The sequence below is a fragment of the Littorina saxatilis genome, linkage group LG2 (genome assembly GCF_037325665.1).
Source record: "Littorina saxatilis isolate snail1 linkage group LG2, US_GU_Lsax_2.0, whole genome shotgun sequence".
Lineage (NCBI taxonomy): Eukaryota > Metazoa > Mollusca > Gastropoda > Littorinimorpha > Littorinidae > Littorina > Littorina saxatilis.
The window spans coordinates 29272281-29291464 of NC_090246.1; the positions used below are offsets into that span (position 1 = coordinate 29272281).

A 19184-nucleotide genomic window follows, 5' to 3' on the forward strand; every position below is an offset into this window, starting at 1 on the left:
GTGTGTGTGTGTGCCATTAGAGACTGCTTTGGATTTTAGATGTGTTTTAGTGCAACTCTAAATTCTTAGTAAATGTGATACGGCTTAGTGTTATCAGTTTTAAGTGCAATCTTTAATTCTTAATAAATGGGATGTATTTTATGTCTGTGATCGCCTGACACTGCATGGCAATTTTCCTTGTTTTTATAAGGACAGTAAACTTTTGAGTCTTGAGTCTTGACCATGGTAAAATTGACAAAGAGCATTTTTGAGCTGCACTCTGTATTTTTAGCCTCTGTGTTTAAACTCAAAGAAAAAGATCGCAGTGTACACAAGTGCAGAGGCATGTTGTCAGACAGATGACGTCTTCATTACACGTGCAAAAGAGCATTCCATGAAGAGAAGCCAGAGGCCATTTTACGCTAACATTTATTACAGTTTTCTGTTTGTTCACAGGCAAGCAGAACTCCACTGGAAGCTGTCAAACCAGGAGAACTTTTCTCGGATGAGGGTGAAGATGATTCCCAACTACAACTTTGATCCTCACCTGGATGCCAGCGAGCAGAGAGACAATACGGGTAAATATATGAGCTGGGGTGGGCGGTTGGGAGGGGGGTAGGGGGAGGCAGTGGGGAGAAAGTAAGTTTGTGCATGCTTGCTTCTTTGTGTGTGTGCGTGGATGCAGGCATATATGTGTATGCCTTTTACGTTTGATGCAATGTCTTGATCATGATCTGTTGTATAAATTTGCGAACAGCAGGATTTCTTTGTGTGTATCAAATATTTTAAAAACAAAAACACTAATCAATGCATAGCAGAGTTTCATTTGAGAGTCTTCCATCTTTAGTTATTTCTGACACTTTTCTATCCTTCTGATTCAACAGTGATAAAGATATGTTATCCGGATGTGTTTTAATACATTTTGGGCATGTTGCACAGGCTGAATTTTACAGTTCAGGTGTAGTGTTTTTTTCAGTAAGAGAGATCATTATCATTTAAAATCTACCTGTAAAATATCCCCATTCTACACAGCAAGTAAGATTCCTCAACCTAGCTTGAATCTTGCGTGTGTGTTGCCAGGTGCCCCGACGCAGGATTCCATAGCGGCCGAGAAGATCCGAGTGGCGAAGGAGGCTCTGGTGTCCAAGGAAAACATGGCTGACGACACACTGGGGGATGAGGAGTGGAGCGTCATCAGTGCATCAAGGTAAAACAAGGGATACAGTGGAACCCCCCCCCCTTTTTTAAGACCTCAAAAAATCAGACAAAACCAGGTCTTAAATAGGAGGGAGTCTTACACTGGGGTTACTTGTTCTTCTTCTTCTTCTGCGTTCGTGGGCTGAAACTCCCACGTACACTCGTGGGTTTTTTGCACGAGTGGAATTTTACGTGTATGACCGTTTTTTACCCCGCCATTTAGGCAGCCATACGCCGTTTTCGGAGGAAGCATGCTGGGTATTTTCGTGTTTCTATAACCCACCGAACTCTCACATGGATTACAGGATCTTTTTCGTGCGCACGTGGTCTTGTGCTTGCGTGTACACACGGGGGTGTTCGGACACCGAGGAGAGTTTGCACACAAAGTTGACTCTGAGAAATAAATTTCTCGCCGAACGTGGGGACGAACTCACGCTGACAGCGGCCAACTGGATACAAATCCAGCGCGCTACCGACTGAGCTACATCCCCGCCCTACTGGGGTTACAGTTACACAGGTTATGAATAGAAAGTCTAAGAAAACAGGGTCTTGAAAGGAGGAAAGTATTACATTGGGGGTCTTAAAAGGGGGGTTCCACTGTGCTGTAGATTTTGTTTTGCGTGGTATTGCGATATTATGAGTCAGACGATATGGGACAGCAAGGTGTAAGATAGGTGTTAAGTATTTGAATTTACTATGAGTAACCGTAGCATCACACAAGGCATAGTCACAATGTTCGTCCAGTGGAAAGTAGAGAAAAGATGGATTATCAGAGAAAAAACTCAAATTTCAGACCAATAACTCGGCAATATGATGCCACTGGACACCAGCAAAGTGCTAGGCGCAGAGCGCCTAGAACTGTACCCACGGAATATGCGCGATATAAGCCTCATTGATTGATATTATAATGATGGTAAGAGCATTGACCTAGCGCTGGTGGATTGCTGTTCTAGCTAAGTAACATAATGGATAATTTTGTATTTGCACATACTTATCACTACAAAAGTAACTGGTAATAAAGCACACATCTCGGGATACCGGAACACTGCAAAATAACCGGAAAGTTAGGCTAGTAGCAAAATCTTATGTAAATCCTGGGTGCAACATGATCGATCCGCCAGGGTCAAGCATTAAGTAAAGTATGGTAAATGTGTTTATTACAATAAGATTTAGGAAAAATCTCAAGTCATTCACCAGCAAGAGGACAATGCTACGTTGTGTTGCACCGTTGTGTTTTAGTGCCAACATGGAAGAGTACACAGGGAAGGAGAAGCTGGTCATCTCTGAGGACGTGGAACTGGTCACTGTGGTCGACATTGTCAAAGGTCGTTTAGAGGTCACCTCCACTCACGTCTACTTCTTCGACTGCAGCAGTAACAAGGAGGAAGGCAAGTTTCTGCATGTATTGCACATGTACGCACAAACGCATGCATGCATGCACGCACACACACACACACACACACACACACACACACACACACACACACACACACACACACACACACACACACACACACACAAACACACCCGCACAAACACACACACACACACACACACATTGACACACACAAGCAGTACTGTTTGGATTTTCCCTGATGCTTTGTTCCGCAAGGATTTTGAGCATTCATGTGACAATGATAATGGTGGCTGTTTCAGGGGGTGAGGATTTCAAGTGGGCGCTTACACAGCTGCGTGAGATTCATTTCCGTCGTTACAACTTGAGACGCAGCGCCTTGGAAATCTTCCTCATTGATCACACCAACTACTTCATCAACTTTCCCAGGAAGGTAAAACGCATTTTAGTAGTGACTCCTCTGCTTCAAAATCTGCTTGATCTGTCGCAAAAACCCGCAAGTGTTTAATTTTGATATGCCCAGGAATCAGTGTAGGCATTGTATGAGATTCTTATAATGAAAGTCGACAGGTGGTAACTTTTCTTGAGCAGTAGAATTGATTTTCTTAGTTGGAGTCGCATGTATTCTGCTAAAGCTCAACAGTTCTTAATCCAATATCAACAAGAAATTCCTCCGAGGTAGGAAAAACACCCCCGTTGGTCAAAGGGAAATAACCATTCTCACTGCCACCAACTGAGAAGGTTATTTCCCTTTGACCATTAATATGTGCCTCTATAAGTCCTTGTAGAATCTTAATCCACCAATAACTCCCTAACCGTGTGTTTGACCGGTCCCAATTTTTGTAAGGACCGTCTCAGGAATGTATAGAACCTGTTCACCAAGTTTGGTGACGATCGGTCCGTTCATTCTTGAGATCTATATGCGAACACAAACACACACCCAAACAAACAAACAAACACATCGAGCGAATCCTATACACACCCCCATACCGGGGGTGTAATAACCCGCAGTCTTTCATTGGTATTGTGTGCCAGTGTCAATGTTATTTTTTCTCTCTTTTCAGATGATTACACCTTGTCAAGTTTACTCCTTTAATCTTTTCCATTTTTTCATCAGTTTTGAAATTGTCTTCGGTTATTCACAGCACATGCGGAACAAAGTGTACACAAGAATTCTGAGTCTGAGGCCTCCGAACCTGAGCTACAAAGGCACTCGCTCTCCTGCTGAACTGCTCAGAGCCTCCAATCTTACCCAGGTATTTGTGTGTGTCTATCTTGCATGTCTGTCTGTGTAGATGCAATTGCACGTGTGGTGTGTGTCAGTAGTAGTACCAAATATGAGATAAATAATTTAAAGGAAACAAATCAGACCTAACATTGTGAACACTTAGAGTACTATCAACCAGATTGGGGGGCCAGGTAGCTCAGTTGGTAGAGCAATGGACTTGCGATCCGCGGGTCACGGGTCTGACTTCGGACCAGGACGGACACAGATCAACTTTATGTGCAGACTCAGACGGTATCCATGTTCCAACCTGTCACCACTGTGGCACGTAAAAGATCTCGCTTATTCTGTAGAAGTGCTGGTGGCTGATTAGGCCAACAACAAAATAGTCTGTTTACGGTATCCCGACTGACCCTATTTTTTCGCGCGACCCTAGACTTTTTTTTGGCATTTGGGAAAACAAAAAAAAGTCTTTGTTTTTTGGCAAAATAACTTAAAAATATGTTTTTTTGGAAGAAAAAAAAATCCCGACCTACCGACCCTATTTTTTTGCCTATGTTACCATAAACAGACTATTTTTGTTTTGTTTTGCCTTACACCTAAACGCACACACACTTGTGTAGCGCAACTCTGTTGCTGGTACCTTTCCACTGGGAAAAAGCGATCCAAATTTCCCAGCAGTTCGACAGTAAAATAATGAAAATTTAAAAAAAAAAAAACATTTTTGTTTTACTTTCATTTTCCCAAGACTGTCCTCCTTTGGACCTCTGTCAGAAATGTTAATGGAGCACTACAAAGTAAAGAGAATGTATGGTAATAGAGAGGATTTCATTCCAGAAATGGGTGCAGAGAGAGATCAGCAACTTTGACTACCTCATGCAGCTCAACACCATTGCTGGTCGCACCTACAATGACCTCAGCCAGTACCCAGTGGTGAGTAGTGTGTTCCACACATTTTTGGTATAGCGGACTGCGCACTGTTGGTAAACACAGCACTTCTGATTTTTTTTCTCTGGAGTTTTGTTATACCTTTAACATTATGCAGCCTAGGGTGATACACATGGATCTTTGTTTTGCATTTATTTCCATTCAGCCAGGTAAAGTCAATGGAAGTAAACAAGTTGTCCGTTCTGTAGTTGTGATGTTGAAATTCTGACTGTATTCTAATACTGGGCTTTTTTGGTAAAACAAAAAGTACAGAAACTCATTCTGAACTTAGTTTTAGTTATAACAAGTCTGGTAACCATCAAGATTACATATTTGACACCTGTCAGATCAGTATAGGTTAGTCCATTCTGCCTTCTTCACATAAAGCATGTCTATACACAATGGAAGATTTGATCTGACCTGCTTTTTTTAGTTTCCATGGATTCTGTGTGACTACGTGTCAGAAGAGCTTGACTTGACCAACCCGGGTGTGTTCCGTGATTTGACCAGACCCATGGGTGTTGTCAACCCCAAGAATGAAGAGGAGGTCCGCGACAAGTGAGTCGTCTGAGCGCTTTCTTTTTGCAGATTTGTCATTCAGACCATTCGGTTTAGGTTTTGAACTGCAGACTTTTGCCTGTGCTTGTGGCCTTTTTTTCCTTTTTCTTTCTTTGAAAAAAAAGGTAATTTAATTTCCAGTTTCAGTGTGCGTCATGATAACATTGCCTTGCACTGAAACAGTTCACCTATTGCAATTTATTTTGGTTTACTGAAGTTTGTGCTTGAAGAGGGGGTGGGGGGGGGGAGAGTCTCTTGTCAATGCTGCAAACTCATACAGGAGAATAATACTTTGCTGAAAAGTCTCCTGGTCACTTACTTTATTGGCGATTCTGTTTGATTTGTTCTGTCCATTTGAGAGAACATGAATGCATGCATAAGAGACAGGTCAAACTTTCCTGTCTTGTATTGTTTGTGTTGAAACCCTTGCTTTATTATGTCTGTGTACATGTGGCATGTTCCGTGCAGGTTTGATACATTTGAAGACCCGTCAGGAGAAATAGAGAAGTTTCACTACGGCACCCACTACAGCAATGCGGCGGGCGTCATGCACTACATGGTTCGCTTGGAGCCCTTCACCACACTCCACATACAGCTACAGAGCGGAAAGTAAGACTTGTGTTTCTTCCGGATTGTGGTCAGTGTTCTTACCTTATACAGTGGAATCCAGCTATAACGAACCCGGGTATAAAAAAATCCCTCTTTTAACAAACTGCCATTGATTTCCCGGCAGACAGCCTTCTATTTCTTACTTGTTACTTTCCGGCTACATCGAACCTTTTGATCTCATTTGCATAACGAACCCCTCTTTTAACAAACACGTTTTCATCGCCCCAGAGCCGTTTTGTCTCTAAAAGTCACAAGACTACAACGAACTGATGTCAATAATTGTCTCCAAAGACAAAAATACACAAACACAAGTGCACATCGCGTGATGACTTGGCCAATTTACTTTTTTTTCTTTTTGCGACATGATGTTCAAATCCAAATCGAAAGCACTGACTGACTGATAAACTATCACGAACTGGCGGACGTAAACGAAGAGTGTGGTTTTCCTTGTCGAAGGGAAACCACTCTGGCATCTATATTTTCGTCAGTGGCTTCCGTTGAAAACATTGATGTTTCGTTTTTGGTATTCGCTAAGAAAATAAACGTCAGTCAGTTGACTTAGTACATCGGCAGCAGTTTTAGCAATCAAAGCCTGACCAATAAAAACAATTGGACAAACGTTGGCCGATTCAGGCGAATACTCTTCGGACATTTGGCCGATAGGGACATGAAAGTTTCGGCCAAAGTAAAAAAAAAATCGGCGATTGGCCGAAGGGCCGACCCAAACGACACCCCTGTAAAGTGAACATTTGAACTATGCCTCTCTATATTATGGATTATATTATGAAGCTGTTGAAAACATGGAGAGATTGTACTCTCCAAGGAAAGATCGATGGGACGATCATTTGAAGGTGAGTGGGAAAACTGTCTTAAGGCCATTTAGGGTTGAAAACTCTACAGCGAATTGCTGATATAACAAACTAAAATGTATCTCCCTTGAGATTCGTTGTACCCGGACTCCACTGTATTGTCGAACCACCTCTTGATAACGACCACCTGCTCGGCCATTACTACCATTACCGAAAAACCTTGACGAGGTTCTTTCCTACATAATTCACCTTTCCATGATGACCAGCTGTCTGTGAGGACCTTTTTTGATTGGTCCCTTGGTCAATCGTTGTAGACAGGTTCGACTGTACTGTTATTGAAAATCTGTGCACTCTTTCATTATGTTTTGATCAACAACATACAAGGACTCTTTAAAGGGAATGAATTGTTCAGAATTGCGTCTGTAACTTGTCTTTTTGTGAGATCTTTGAACAGAATGATTCTCCCACCCAACCACATATCCCCCTCCTTCCCCTGCAAGAAAAAAACCCTCCAAGTCAAAGATTAACAAAAGAGGATCACATGCTGACGTTGTGAATCTTATTTCATTTTGACTTTACCCTGCCGATGTAGCTCAGTCGGTAGCGCGCTGGATTTGTATCCAGTTGGCCGCTGTCAGCGTGAGTTCGTCCCCACGTTCGGCGAGAGATTTATTTCTCAGAGTCAACTTTGTGTGCAGACTCTCCTCGGTGTCCGAACACCCCCGTGTGTACACGCAAGCACAAGACCAAGTGCGCAACAAAAAAGATCCTGTAATCCATGTCAGAGTTCGGTGGGTTATAGAAACACGAAAATACCCAGCATGCTTCCTCCGAAAACGGCGTATGGCTGCCTAAATGGCGGGGTAAAAAACGGTCATACACGTAAAATTCCACTCGTGCAAAAAACACGAGTGAACGTGGGAGTTTCAGCCCACGAACGCAGCAGAAGAAGACTTTACCCTGCCGTTTGTTTTCTCAGGTTTGACGTGGCAGATCGTCAGTTCCACTCGGTGCCGGGCAGCTGGAGCTCCCTGATGGACAACCCCAATGACGTCAAAGAGTTGATTCCAGAGTTCTACTATCTGCCAGAGTTCCTGGTCAACCAGGATGGTCAGTATGACAATCACATATTTTGCGTTTAAGAATGTTCATTGTGTGCATAATGTGTGACTGTGAACTACTAGTAGGCTGTAGAAAAGTTTACTGAATTTAACTTATTCATATGTGTAGGTAAATGTCCACTTCAGAGTCAGATTTACATGGAGGGAATGTGGTTTTTCACTTTGAATTTCAGACTTTCACAGCTAGCAATGAGCGCCATGAGCAATGAACACATTCAGCAAGTATATTGCAGGCGATGGTGAATCTGCAGAACTCATATGAAGAATGTTTGCTTATTCTGTCTGTTTGTCTTTCCCACAGAATTTAACTTAGGGCGACTGCAGATCACTCGTGAGCCTGTGAACAACGTTCAACTTCCCCGCTGGGCCAAGACCCCAGAGGAGTTCATTCACAAACACAGAGAAGCCCTGGTCAGTATTACCGCAGGTCTTCTTTTCTCTATCTTTTTGACTGATCAAATTTCCCTGTATCATTTAGGAATAAGGAGATCTTATACCACAAAAAGGAAACACGGACAGCCAAATGTTCTAGTGGGTACATGATTAAAACACACCTAAAGCACACACACACATACGCACATACACACACAGACACATACATATGCACACACGTACACAGATAAGCAAACGCTCAAGTGCATCTTACAAACATACACACACTTACACATTCACACACACACACACACACACTAACAATAAAACACACATACATACACACACACACACACACACACACATACACATGTACACACATATATTTGTATACTTATCTTACATCACCACCTCAGTATCACTCCATGAATCCCTCCCTTCTCTGCAGATGACAAATTGCAATGTCATATTCCACGGTTTTAGAGCTTGCTTTATTTTTGTCACATAGCTTCAAGATTAATGTGATGTAACAAGTTGTGTGTCTGTATTTATTGCAGGAGAGTGACTATGTGTCCAGCATGCTGAACAACTGGATTGACCTCATTTTTGGCTACAAGCAGAAAGGACCGGCAGCCGCCGAAGCTCTAAATGTCTTCTACTATGTCACATATGAAGGTTCGCATTTCGTAGACTTAAGTATTTAGCATAATGCAAACATTTGTTGATTTACTTTTTCAAACACTTTTCCTGGTTTTTTTGTTCTGAGCATTGTCCATGAAGAATTCTTGATTCAATCACATATTCTTACCTCAACTCACATAAATGGCATTAACTTCAGTTCATTGCTAAGATATTGAAGTAGTACTCGACCCTGGTAAGGGGGGAAGTAACTCCCTAAGAAAAACAATCCGTAGTCAAGGACGGGAGTCACCTCCCCTACCGGTAACCCGCACATGCGCGGTCCTGCTACCGGCCGCCATTCCACCCACTTCAACACTACTGCACAGACGTGTTGTTGTACTCCGGCATATTTTTTTGCCTTGGCCTTTTGTGGAAGGCCATTTGACCCTGGTCTCCAAAGCATTACAGATGGTCAGACAAACCAGGAGAGTTGTCCTCCAGTGGATACCAGCACACTGTGGGATACCAGGAAATGAAAGGGCAGATGAGCTGGCAAAAGAAGGAGCCGTGGAAGACCAACCTGAAAACAGTGTCAGCTTTAGTGAGCAGAAGACAATCATCAAGGCATTGATGAGGCCAAGGACAAACAGAGATGACTACCACACAATGTCCAGAGAGCAGCAAGTCAACCTCATCAGGCTGCGTACTGGCCACAACAGGCTCAATGCTCACATGAACCGAAAGTTCAAGCTGGCGCCATCACCAACCTGTGCCTGCGGTCAAGAGGACCAAACAGCGGAACACATCTTACAGCGATGTCCCTTACTAGATGAGGAACGAAAAGAAGTGTGGCCGTCACCAACTCCCTTGCAGACCAAACTATACGGCAGTCGACAGGAGTTGGAGAAAACGACAACATTTATCACCAGTGCTGGACTGATTGTGTAACCTCTGCGAACGCCAAGAAGAAGAAGACCCTGGTCTTTGCGTTGCTATCTTTAGGTAAGATCGTTTCACTATCTCTTCGCTGCGCGTTGCGTTCGTTTGAGTATTTTCGCTGTTGTAATTCATCTCCACGTGCGCGTGTTCGATATTGCAAATGGCGGACAAAAACTCAAAAAGCAAGGGCAAACTTGTTTCCCTACTCTCTTCACCGGGAAAAGAGAAGGATAAAGACAAGTCTAAGTCTAAATCAAAGACGCGTGCCTCTGTGTCTTCTTCACAGCCTACTTCTTTAATTCTGGTTACTGACCCGGTGACTAAGAAGACAGAACGGGTTTCGCTCGACTCTACGTCACCGTCACCGGTTTTCCCTACGCGGGAACGTTCTACTTCTCCTCTCTCGCGCTCGCAGACGCCACGGTCTAGCGAGTCCGTGTCGCGGGAAGAAATTCTGGCTATGTTTGCTACTCTGAAACATGACCTAGTTGCCTTACATTCGGCGGAAAGGCCTGTCGCTCCCCTCCCGCCTGGCGTGGGGGGGGTGGCTTCTCTTTCTAGGCTGCGGCCGTCCGCGACGATCACGTCGGCTGATCTCGGGCCGGATTTTTCTGGTTCGGTTGCGGATTCCCCTGCCTTTTCAGGGGGGTTCGCGGCCTTAGCGCCGCCCGGTTCCAGCGCTTCGGCGTTGGGCGGCGTTTGTGGGAGTCCCCATCTTTTTGGGGGCTCACACTTGCCTGCGGGCCCGGGTTACGCTCTTACGTCGCCGGGTTCGCAGACGGCTCCTCCCCGGCAGTACACCGTCCATCACGTGGCGGGTGCGCTAGGGAGCGGCGTAGCGCGCCAGCCTGCCCCCCTGGGATCAGTTTCGGCTGTCCCGGCCTCTGGGGGGCAGGCAGCAGCGTCTTGTTTGCCCAGCTCTGGCCTACAAGACTCTGTCGGCGGTCATCGACCTGTAGCTCTTGGTTCGGCTGCCGCCGTTCCTGGTTGGAGTTCGCAGGGGGTAGGCTCCTCTGGTTGCCCCTCGGGGCTTCCGGTCGGGCCTGCCCGCGGATTGTCGTCCTCGACTTCCGGTTGTGCTGTGGCAGGCACTTCCGGTGGAGGACAGCGGGCTAGTGGTTCCGGTGGCAGTGTCCCTGCTATCCCGTCCCTGGTTACGCATCGACTTCCGGCCCCGACTTCCGGTTCCGCCGCGGCGGTTCCGGTTGTCGGCGGTGCTGTTGGTGGACAGTTTGCGGCGCTTCCGTCTATTGTTCAACCGACTCTAGCCACTTCCGCTTCCGTGGACGGGTGGGTTTCCGGTTTACCGGACCCTCCTTCTGATGGAGATCAGGAAGGTTTTGGAGTGGAACAGGAAGGGGATGAGGATTGCTCTGAATCTGTTACCCCTTTACGGATTCCCAATAAACTGGGCCCTACTCTGGAGTTGGCTGCGGAGATAACCTCACGGTATTTCCCTGAGGGTGTCTCCGCCGATTCTACTGTGGTCGCACCCCCTCCTTCTGCTTTGGCAGATTTTGCGGGCGCGGGGGACACGAAGGCGAAGTTCCGGTTCATTGAATCTCCTTCCGTCCCTTTTGTGATGGCTCAGGTGTTGGCGGACGCTAACACACCCTACCCTCTCTTGGCTGCTCATGGGGAAGCCCCCCCGTCTGCTCAGCCTTGGCTAGCCTCGGTTCAGGCAGGCGGCGGCCTCCCAGCTAATTCAAGAAGATCGCGGCTGCCTAGCAGGCCACATTCTCTTCTCTCCTCGTTTTCGCTGCCCACAGCTCCACTTCCGGTGACTCCGGAACTGGCTCGCTTACGGCAGGACGGTTATAGCCGAGATAGGACTGCCGTGTGTACGGAACAGAGTCTACTCGGGCTGGAGGAGAGCGGGCGTTCTTCCCTCGAACTGACCTCCTTAGCGGAAACGCTCATTCGGTCTCTCACGAGAGCCATCGCTTCGTCCATCGAACCTTTTAGGTTCCGTGACGATGCCATTGAGGCTGATGCTGCCATGCTCTTGGCGGCCCTCGCGAAGGTCACTGACAGTCAGATGACTCTCGCTGCTCGGCTCTACTCTCAGGTTGTGTTTTGGAGGCGCGAGGCTTTTCTTAACGGCTCACGCCTGACGGATAAGGCCACCATAGACTCTTTGAGAGTCTCTCCCTTCTCAGAGGGTGCGTTGCTGGGATCACGCTCTTTGGATGCCCTCCGGCAGCAAACGGAGGAGGCTCGTGACCATCATGTGGTGCAACTGACGGAACTCGCTCTTAAGCAGCACGGTAACAAACCACGGAGTTCTGCACCAGCTGCAGGCAAGGCCTCGGGGCAGAAGTCGTCTCAGGCAGGTAGGGGTGGTTCACGTTCCCGCCCTTACCAGCGTAAACCTTCCTTTGGGAAGCGGGGGTCTGGGCGCAAGCCCAACCCCCAATGAGACCCCCCCGATCCAGTCACCCCCCCAGCCTCTACCCTTTCGGTAGCAGGCGGCCTCTCCCGGGCCCTTCCAGTGTGGCTGTCTCGGACAAGCAGCCTATGGATCATGGGGGTGATTCGATCGGGGTTCCGCCTTCCTTGGCAGGAAGGCAAGGCCCCTTTGTCCAGAGCGCCGGCCAATTTCCGGTTCCCGGCCAGCCTCGACGCTCGGGAGGCAATTCAGGCGGAAATCCTTCTCTTGCTGCAGAAGCAGGCTATAGAGGAGGTTCTCGACCACTCCTCCTTGGGTTTTTACGGAAGAATCTTCGTTGTTCCCAAGGCTTCCGGGGGGTGGCGGCCAGTCTTAGACCTCTCTCCACTGAACCGCTTTTTGCGCAAAATTCGGTTCACCATGGAAACGCCGGCGACCGTCAGGGAGGCGCTTCGCCCGGGCGACTGGGTGACGTCCGTCGACCTGACGGACGCCTACTTCCACATCCTCATGCACGAGGCGGACCGGAAGTGGTTGCGTTTTCTGTGGGGGGACCGAATCTTCCAGTTTCGAGCCCTTCCCTTCGGGCTGTCACTTGCTCCCTGGGTATTCACCATGGTGGTGCGCCAACTTTGTGCCCTCGTTCGGCAGCACGGGGTTCGGCTCAGGGCATACTTGGACGACTGGCTGATCCTTCATCAGCAGGAAGCGCTCTGCCTTCAGCATACCCAGTTTGTCCTTGCCCAGGCTCAGGATCTCGGCTTCCGAGTCAACCACACCAAGTCCGAGCTGACTCCGTCGCAGACCTTTACTTACCTTGGCATGGCGTTCGATTCACGGGAGTGGACAGTCCGTCCCACTCAACGCCGGGTGGACAAACTGCAGGCCCTTCTGTCTTCCCTGTTAGGGCTTCAGTCAGCTCCAGCCCGGACGCTTGCGTCTGTACAGGGCCAGATGGAGTCCATGTCGTCCCTTATTCCGCTAGGCAGATCCCACAAGCGCCCGTTTCAGGCGGCGCTCAGTTCAGTCTGGAATTCGACTTCACAAGGCTGGGACGTTTCAGTCCCGCTCGGGGTCTGGTTTCAGCAGACCACGCTTCAGTGGATGAACACCCCTTGGCTTCTGCAGGGAGTGCCCATAGCGCTTCCTCCTCCCTCCACGCATCTCTTTTCGGACGCGTCTCAGAAGGGTTGGGGGGCTCACGTGGACACACACACGACGTCCGGTCGGTGGTCACAAGAGCAGCGGCTTTGGCACATCAATCGCCTCGAGCTCGAGGCAGTCTTTCTGGGGCTTCAGCATTTTCTCTCCGCCCTTCAGGGCACCCATGTGTTGATTCATACCGACAACACGACAGTTGCTGCCTACCTCAACAAACAGGGCGGTTCCCGATCTCAACTGTTGTCCAGCCGAGCATGCGAGATCCTTTCTTGGTGCGCTCGCCATCAGATTCTGGTCTCGGCTCGCTACCTGCCCGGCTGCCTGAACGTCCTGGCCGACGCCCTCAGCCGGTCCTCTCAGATCCTCCACACAGAGTGGACCATCGCACATCAGGCGCTCCTCCGCCTTTGGGCGCAGGTAGAGCGACCGATGGTCGACCTCTTTGCCACGAGGTTTTCGCGTCGCCTTCCGATCTTTGTCTCCCCGTTTCCGGACCCGGAAGCGTGGAAGATCGACGCGATGACGATCAGCTGGACAGGGCTAGTGGCTTACGCCTTTCCTCCCACTCCACTCATCGGAAGGGTCCTGCGAAAAGCCGACTTAGAGCGGCCTCGTCTTCTTCTCGTGGCACCGCGCTGGCCCAGTCAGCATTGGTTCCCGGACCTCCTGCGGCTCGCCAGCGGCCCGCCAATTCCGCTCAGCCTCCGGCGAGGGGAGCTTCTACAGCCCAGGACGGGCATTCTTCACGATCGCCCCGAGTTCCTGGATCTTCACGCCTGGCGACTGTTCGGCGATCACTGAAGCGCTCAGGCGCCTCAGATCTTACTTTGGACTTAGTCCAGAAGGCTCACAGGCGTTCCACCTCCTCTGTTTATTCATCGCACTGGCTAGCTTGGACTCGATGGTGTGCAGCTAACAATGTTGTCCCGGTCGCCCCGCGGTCAATGCAGGTCGCAAACCACTTGGCATGGCTCTCCGCTCAGGGACGCGCCGCGTCCACTTTGCGCGTTCGCCGCTCAGCCATCTCGGTTACTCTTAAGCAGCTTGGTCGCTACATCTCCCTCGGGGGAGTCATCGCGAGTGTGCTAAAGGGCGCGGCCCTCAGTTCTGCAACGGAGAGAACTTCTGTTCCGGCTTGGGACGTTCTGCTAGTACTCGAATTTCTCCGTTCTAGTGCTTTCGAACCTTTACAAGACGCTAGTCTTTCTGACCTTACGCGCAAAACTCTCATGCTCATACTGCTCGCTTCCGCGCGAAGGGGCAGCGAGATCCACGGCCTCTCGGGTTTAGACCGTGATATCACTTTTGAAAGAGACGGCTCGGTTTCACTGCGTTTCCGTCCCGATTTTCTCGCCAAAAATCAAAAACCTGACCAACTTTCACCGATCATTTCCATTCGGCCTCTTCGGGACATTTTAGCCCCCGGCGATCCGGATCTTTCTAACTGTCCGGTACGTGCGCTTAAGGCTTACTTGTTGCGTACCGCTCCGATTCGAGCATCAGCTCAGAAGTTGTTGTTTATTTCGATTAATACAGCCCGAAATAAAGACATTGCAAAAACCACGCTTACCAGATGGTCTTCCACACTTATAAGGCATGCCTATCAGTGGTGGCAGACACAAGGGGGGGGGCAGTCAGTCCTTCCTCTTCGATCACCTCGGACTCACGAGGCTCGAGCGTGGGCAACTTCCTTAGCTGTCCTCAAGTCTGGTAGGATGTCAGACGTCCTCAAAGCTGCATACTGGACGTCTCAAGATGTCTTTCTCAGCTACTACCTCCGGGACATTGCCAGCACTCACCCGGACGGTACCAACTGCCTCCCAGCCATGGTTGCCGCAGGCCAGATACTTCCAAGAGTTTAATGTGAGTATCCCACCGCCTTTATGTGCAATCTGCCATTTATGTGAGTTGAGGTAAGAATATGTGATTGAATCGAAAATTTCAAAACTAAATTTTCATTTAATTAATATACTTACTCAACTCACATCGTTTATACCCTCCCATCCATCCCCGCTAACATTATATGTGTTACAGGTGTGTGTTTCCGTGGGGGAATGACGGCCGGTAGCAGGACCGCGCATGTGCGGGTTACCGGTAGGGGAGGTGACTCCCGTCCTTGACTACGGATTGTTTTTCTTAGGGAGTTACTTCCCCCCTTACCAGGGTCGAGTACTACTTCAATATCTTAGCAATGAACTGAAGTTAATGCCATTTATGTGAGTTGAGTAAGTATATTAATTAAATGAAAATTTAGTTTTGAAATTTTCGATTTTATACTTCCTTGTGTTTGGATCAACCATTTTACAGAAAACTATAGAGACAGTGTTCATGGAGAATGTGCCTGTTGCAATAACTTTCTTGACCACCGCAGGGATTTTAATCATACCTAATTTTCAAAAGCCTTTAATTTCCACTGCTTTCATAATACAGTAAATAACCGCCCCACCCCCCATGGAGGTCTTAAAGAAGGGGGGGGGGGGGGGGGGACACTGCAACAGCAAATTTGAGTGATACAGGGATTTTTAAGTTTCACTTGTTTTTCAGGTGCTGTTGATCTGGACGCCATAGAAAATCCCAGGGACAGACAATCAGTGGAGGGAATGATCAACAACTTTGGGCAAACCCCTACACAGCTTCTCAAGGTGTGGACTGTGATGGAACTCTTCAGTATCTTCTCTTTAACTGATTCAAGGCTGGCTGATTGTTTCCTGATATTTGATGCAGTAATGTATGTGTGTGTGTGTGTGTATGTGCGTCTGTGCCTCTGTGTGTGTGTGTGTGTGTGTGTGTGTGTGTGTGTAGAAGAAAAATAATTCCTCTTTACTAGTTTGCAAGGATAGAGCTCGGTTAAGAACTATACTAGCCAGAGAAAATCTGCATGTCTACCCAGTATACCAGTTTTCAAGTATGAATGTTTGTGTTGCAGGAACCACACCCAAAGCGCTTGTCGTTTGAAGACGCTGTAGCGCGAGCCAACAAGGCTGCCCGTCCTATGAGCATTTTCTACTTCCTGTCAGACTTGAAGCCTTTCTTTGTTGAGGTATGTGTGTACTTTTGTTAGTTTTCCACAAAATCCATGTCTGCTCCTTATATGTGTGAAACAACCGTTTTGGTCACCAATTGCAAGTGTGTCATATGTATAGTTTTTTTAATTATTATTGTAGATTAGAATACTCGTTACAGTAAAACCTGTCAAATAAGGACACCCTTGGGACCAGACAAAAGTGTCCTTATTCTGCAGGTGTCCTTATCAGACAGGTGCAAGTAAACGCGACAGAGTCAAGTTGAGAGAGAGAGAGAGAGAGTACTGCACATGTACATGTACATTTATAAGAAAAACAGAAGCTGTTTAGATTAAATAGAGAAACATTTAATATTGACTGTTGTAAAACAAGTTTCAGGCATGGTACTCTCAAAAACGAAAATCCGAAAAAAAAAAAAATCTGCTGATTGACTTGAGATTATTATTTTTTCTTACTCAAGCCTTGTTATCTTTCACTTATATCCCTCTCAGCTTCAAGGAGAGGGCACTAAACACATTTGAATTAGTAAAAAGTCGCCTGAGCGGCCCCCTGGACCCCCGGCTTTATTTCAGCTGAAACTGCCATTCCTTCAGTACCATGCCTGAGTTTAAAAACTTGTGATAATGCATGTTTCAGCTACTAGGTACTGCCCTGCCTTTGATCTGGCCACACAAACAGATTTCCACTCTGTTAAACTCGGTCACTGACCGGTCACTGACCCCCATGCAGGAAGTGTTTCCTCTCTCAGATATGACAGGGGAACCACCTCTCATGGCAAAAACTGGGTCATTGACCCCTGGGAAGAAGGTCGTGTCTTTTAACAAGGCCACCCAGCTATCACAATGCCTTTGATCTGGCCGCACACACTTATTATGGACCCAAAATACGTGTCCGCGTCCGTAATGCCGAGGTGGCCGTAACGTACAGGTGTTTTACAGTGTAAAGCAGTCCGTGCCGAGACTGACTGTCCGTATTCTGCGAGTGTCCGCTAAGTCCAGTGACCGTATTTGACAGTTTTCACTGCACTGTGTTTTAAAGAAAGTTTTTTCAGTTCTCTTCATCAGGAAAGGTCTTACTTTTCTCGAGTGAAAAGAAGGATATGTTTCAGTCTCTCGATATTCATTAAAAGAGTTGATATTTTTGTTATGTACAATGAGTTGATATGGTTGTTGTCAGGTGTCGAGCGATACAGACCCACTGGTGTATGTTCATGTGCCTCGCAGTCAGACACGCTCTATCCTTCAGAAAGGCATGCCGGACAACATGGTGAGTAATCAGTCTTCATTTGAATTGGCTTGGTTTCAACAGTCTTCTTCTTCTTTTCGATCGCCGATCACACTTGGAGTCCAGATCTTGAGATATAATTAAATTACATATCTTACCCAACTCACATATAGCAATTAACTCTAGTTCAGTGCTGGTAACGCTGTACGCATCCCCTTGGTAACAAGGGAAGCCCCTCTAAAAAAAGAGTGACCAATACCCATAAGGCCATATTAATACATACTTCCGACTTCCGTATGCGCGCGCATACGCCGCCATATGCATCATTCCATACTCAGCGAGCAGTGGGACTGGTCGTGTTTTTGTACGCTCTGGCTGTGTTCAGCCATCTGTCACTTCGTCTACGGACTTGGTCACTTACCTCTTGGTATCTTCTTGCTTGTCTTATCGTCTCTTCATGTTGAGGTGAGATCTTTCTGTTTTTTGCTTGTGTTTGTGGGCGTTTTTGACCTTAAATTGAACTTGTGAAATTTTCTTGTTTACAAAATTTTTCGTGAGTTGTTTTTGGTCATGGCGGTTAACGCCAAGAAGCGGCAGTTGTCTAAACGAGTAACTGCTGGTTCTCCGCCGACAAAGTAAACACCTGGGAAAGCAAAGGCTTCCGGACAGGCTTGTGTTTCGGTTCATGTACTGTCTTTGCTAAGAATATCGATGTTTTGGTCGTCATGCCTCCTACTCCGTTTTTGACGGCTAAACCTTTAGACAAGGTTTCTCCTGTGGATAAGCCCGCTTAGGCTGCCTTAGTTTATGTGTTTCCCGGTCGTGCGTCTGCGGACGTGGCGACATTGTTGCTCTCTTTAAGTTCACAGGTTTCTTCCTTGGCGGGGGAGTTCGCTTCCACGCGGGCGGAGATGCGTTCGCTTCCGGTGTGACGGGGGTTTCGTCTCTTGCCAACGTTCGCCTGCGCCGTCTGCTACTGTGTCTCAGGCTGATGTTCTTGCGGAATGGGATGATGGGACCACGCCTTCGCTTGTGGCCTGTGTTCCGGTTCCCGGTGGTTCACACCAGTTTAAAGGTATGTTTTCTACCCAAGTACCCGGGTTCTCCGGGGAAAGGGTAGAGCGTCTCCAAGAGAAAGTAACTCCGGGCTCTGGCTTTGTGGGTGAAAGTTCCGAAGCTGAGGCTGGCTCTGACTGCATTGGCAGCAGGTCGGTGGCGGTTAGGAACCTTGGAGAGCGAACGGAAGATTTGCGCAACCAACCGCTTCTTTAGATTGTGGTACGGGTGTGCGTCTTTCGCTTCCGCCCGGGGGGCAGGAAGAGAACAGTATAGCTGGCTCTTTGTTTGACTATGGGAGTCAAGCAGGGGGTCAGCTTCCGGATGGCACGGGAGTGCCTGACGGCTGTTCAGAAGACGGTGCTTCCGCGGAGGTGGTTGCACTGAATTCAAATTGCCGTTTAGGCTGTCAAGTGCAGTGGCACTGGTGGCTTAAGCGGCTTCAAGGTACAATAGGATCTTCTGGTGCATGTTTAGGCATCCGGTTGGTTCTGATTTTTGCCGATCCTTGGCCGATTTTGCTAACGCTTTTGCGGCTGTGGCTTCCGGTTAAAGGATGGTTTAGCCTTCTGCCGTTAACACTGTGGTGTTGGTAGTTGGCGCTCATCAGTCTTCGGCTT

General features: G+C 47.8%; 1 protein-coding gene across 1 annotated transcript in view; it reads left to right on the plus strand.

Annotated features, from left to right (window-relative positions):
• The window catches only part of LOC138958706 (neurobeachin-like protein 1), a 76608-nt gene that overhangs the window by 44821 nt on the left and 12603 nt on the right, over window positions 1–19184 (plus strand). Inside the window, exons 38-51 of the mRNA XM_070329958.1 lie at window positions 436–557; window positions 1060–1186; window positions 2416–2564; window positions 2833–2963; window positions 3676–3786; window positions 4593–4688; window positions 5116–5240; window positions 5709–5849; window positions 7638–7768; window positions 8081–8190; window positions 8709–8826; window positions 15806–15903; window positions 16188–16301; window positions 17461–17550. Coding sequence (XP_070186059.1) covers window positions 436–557; window positions 1060–1186; window positions 2416–2564; window positions 2833–2963; window positions 3676–3786; window positions 4593–4688; window positions 5116–5240; window positions 5709–5849; window positions 7638–7768; window positions 8081–8190; window positions 8709–8826; window positions 15806–15903; window positions 16188–16301; window positions 17461–17550 — 1663 coding nt within the window. The remainder of the gene's footprint in view (window positions 1–435; window positions 558–1059; window positions 1187–2415; window positions 2565–2832; window positions 2964–3675; window positions 3787–4592; window positions 4689–5115; window positions 5241–5708; window positions 5850–7637; window positions 7769–8080; window positions 8191–8708; window positions 8827–15805; window positions 15904–16187; window positions 16302–17460; window positions 17551–19184) is intronic.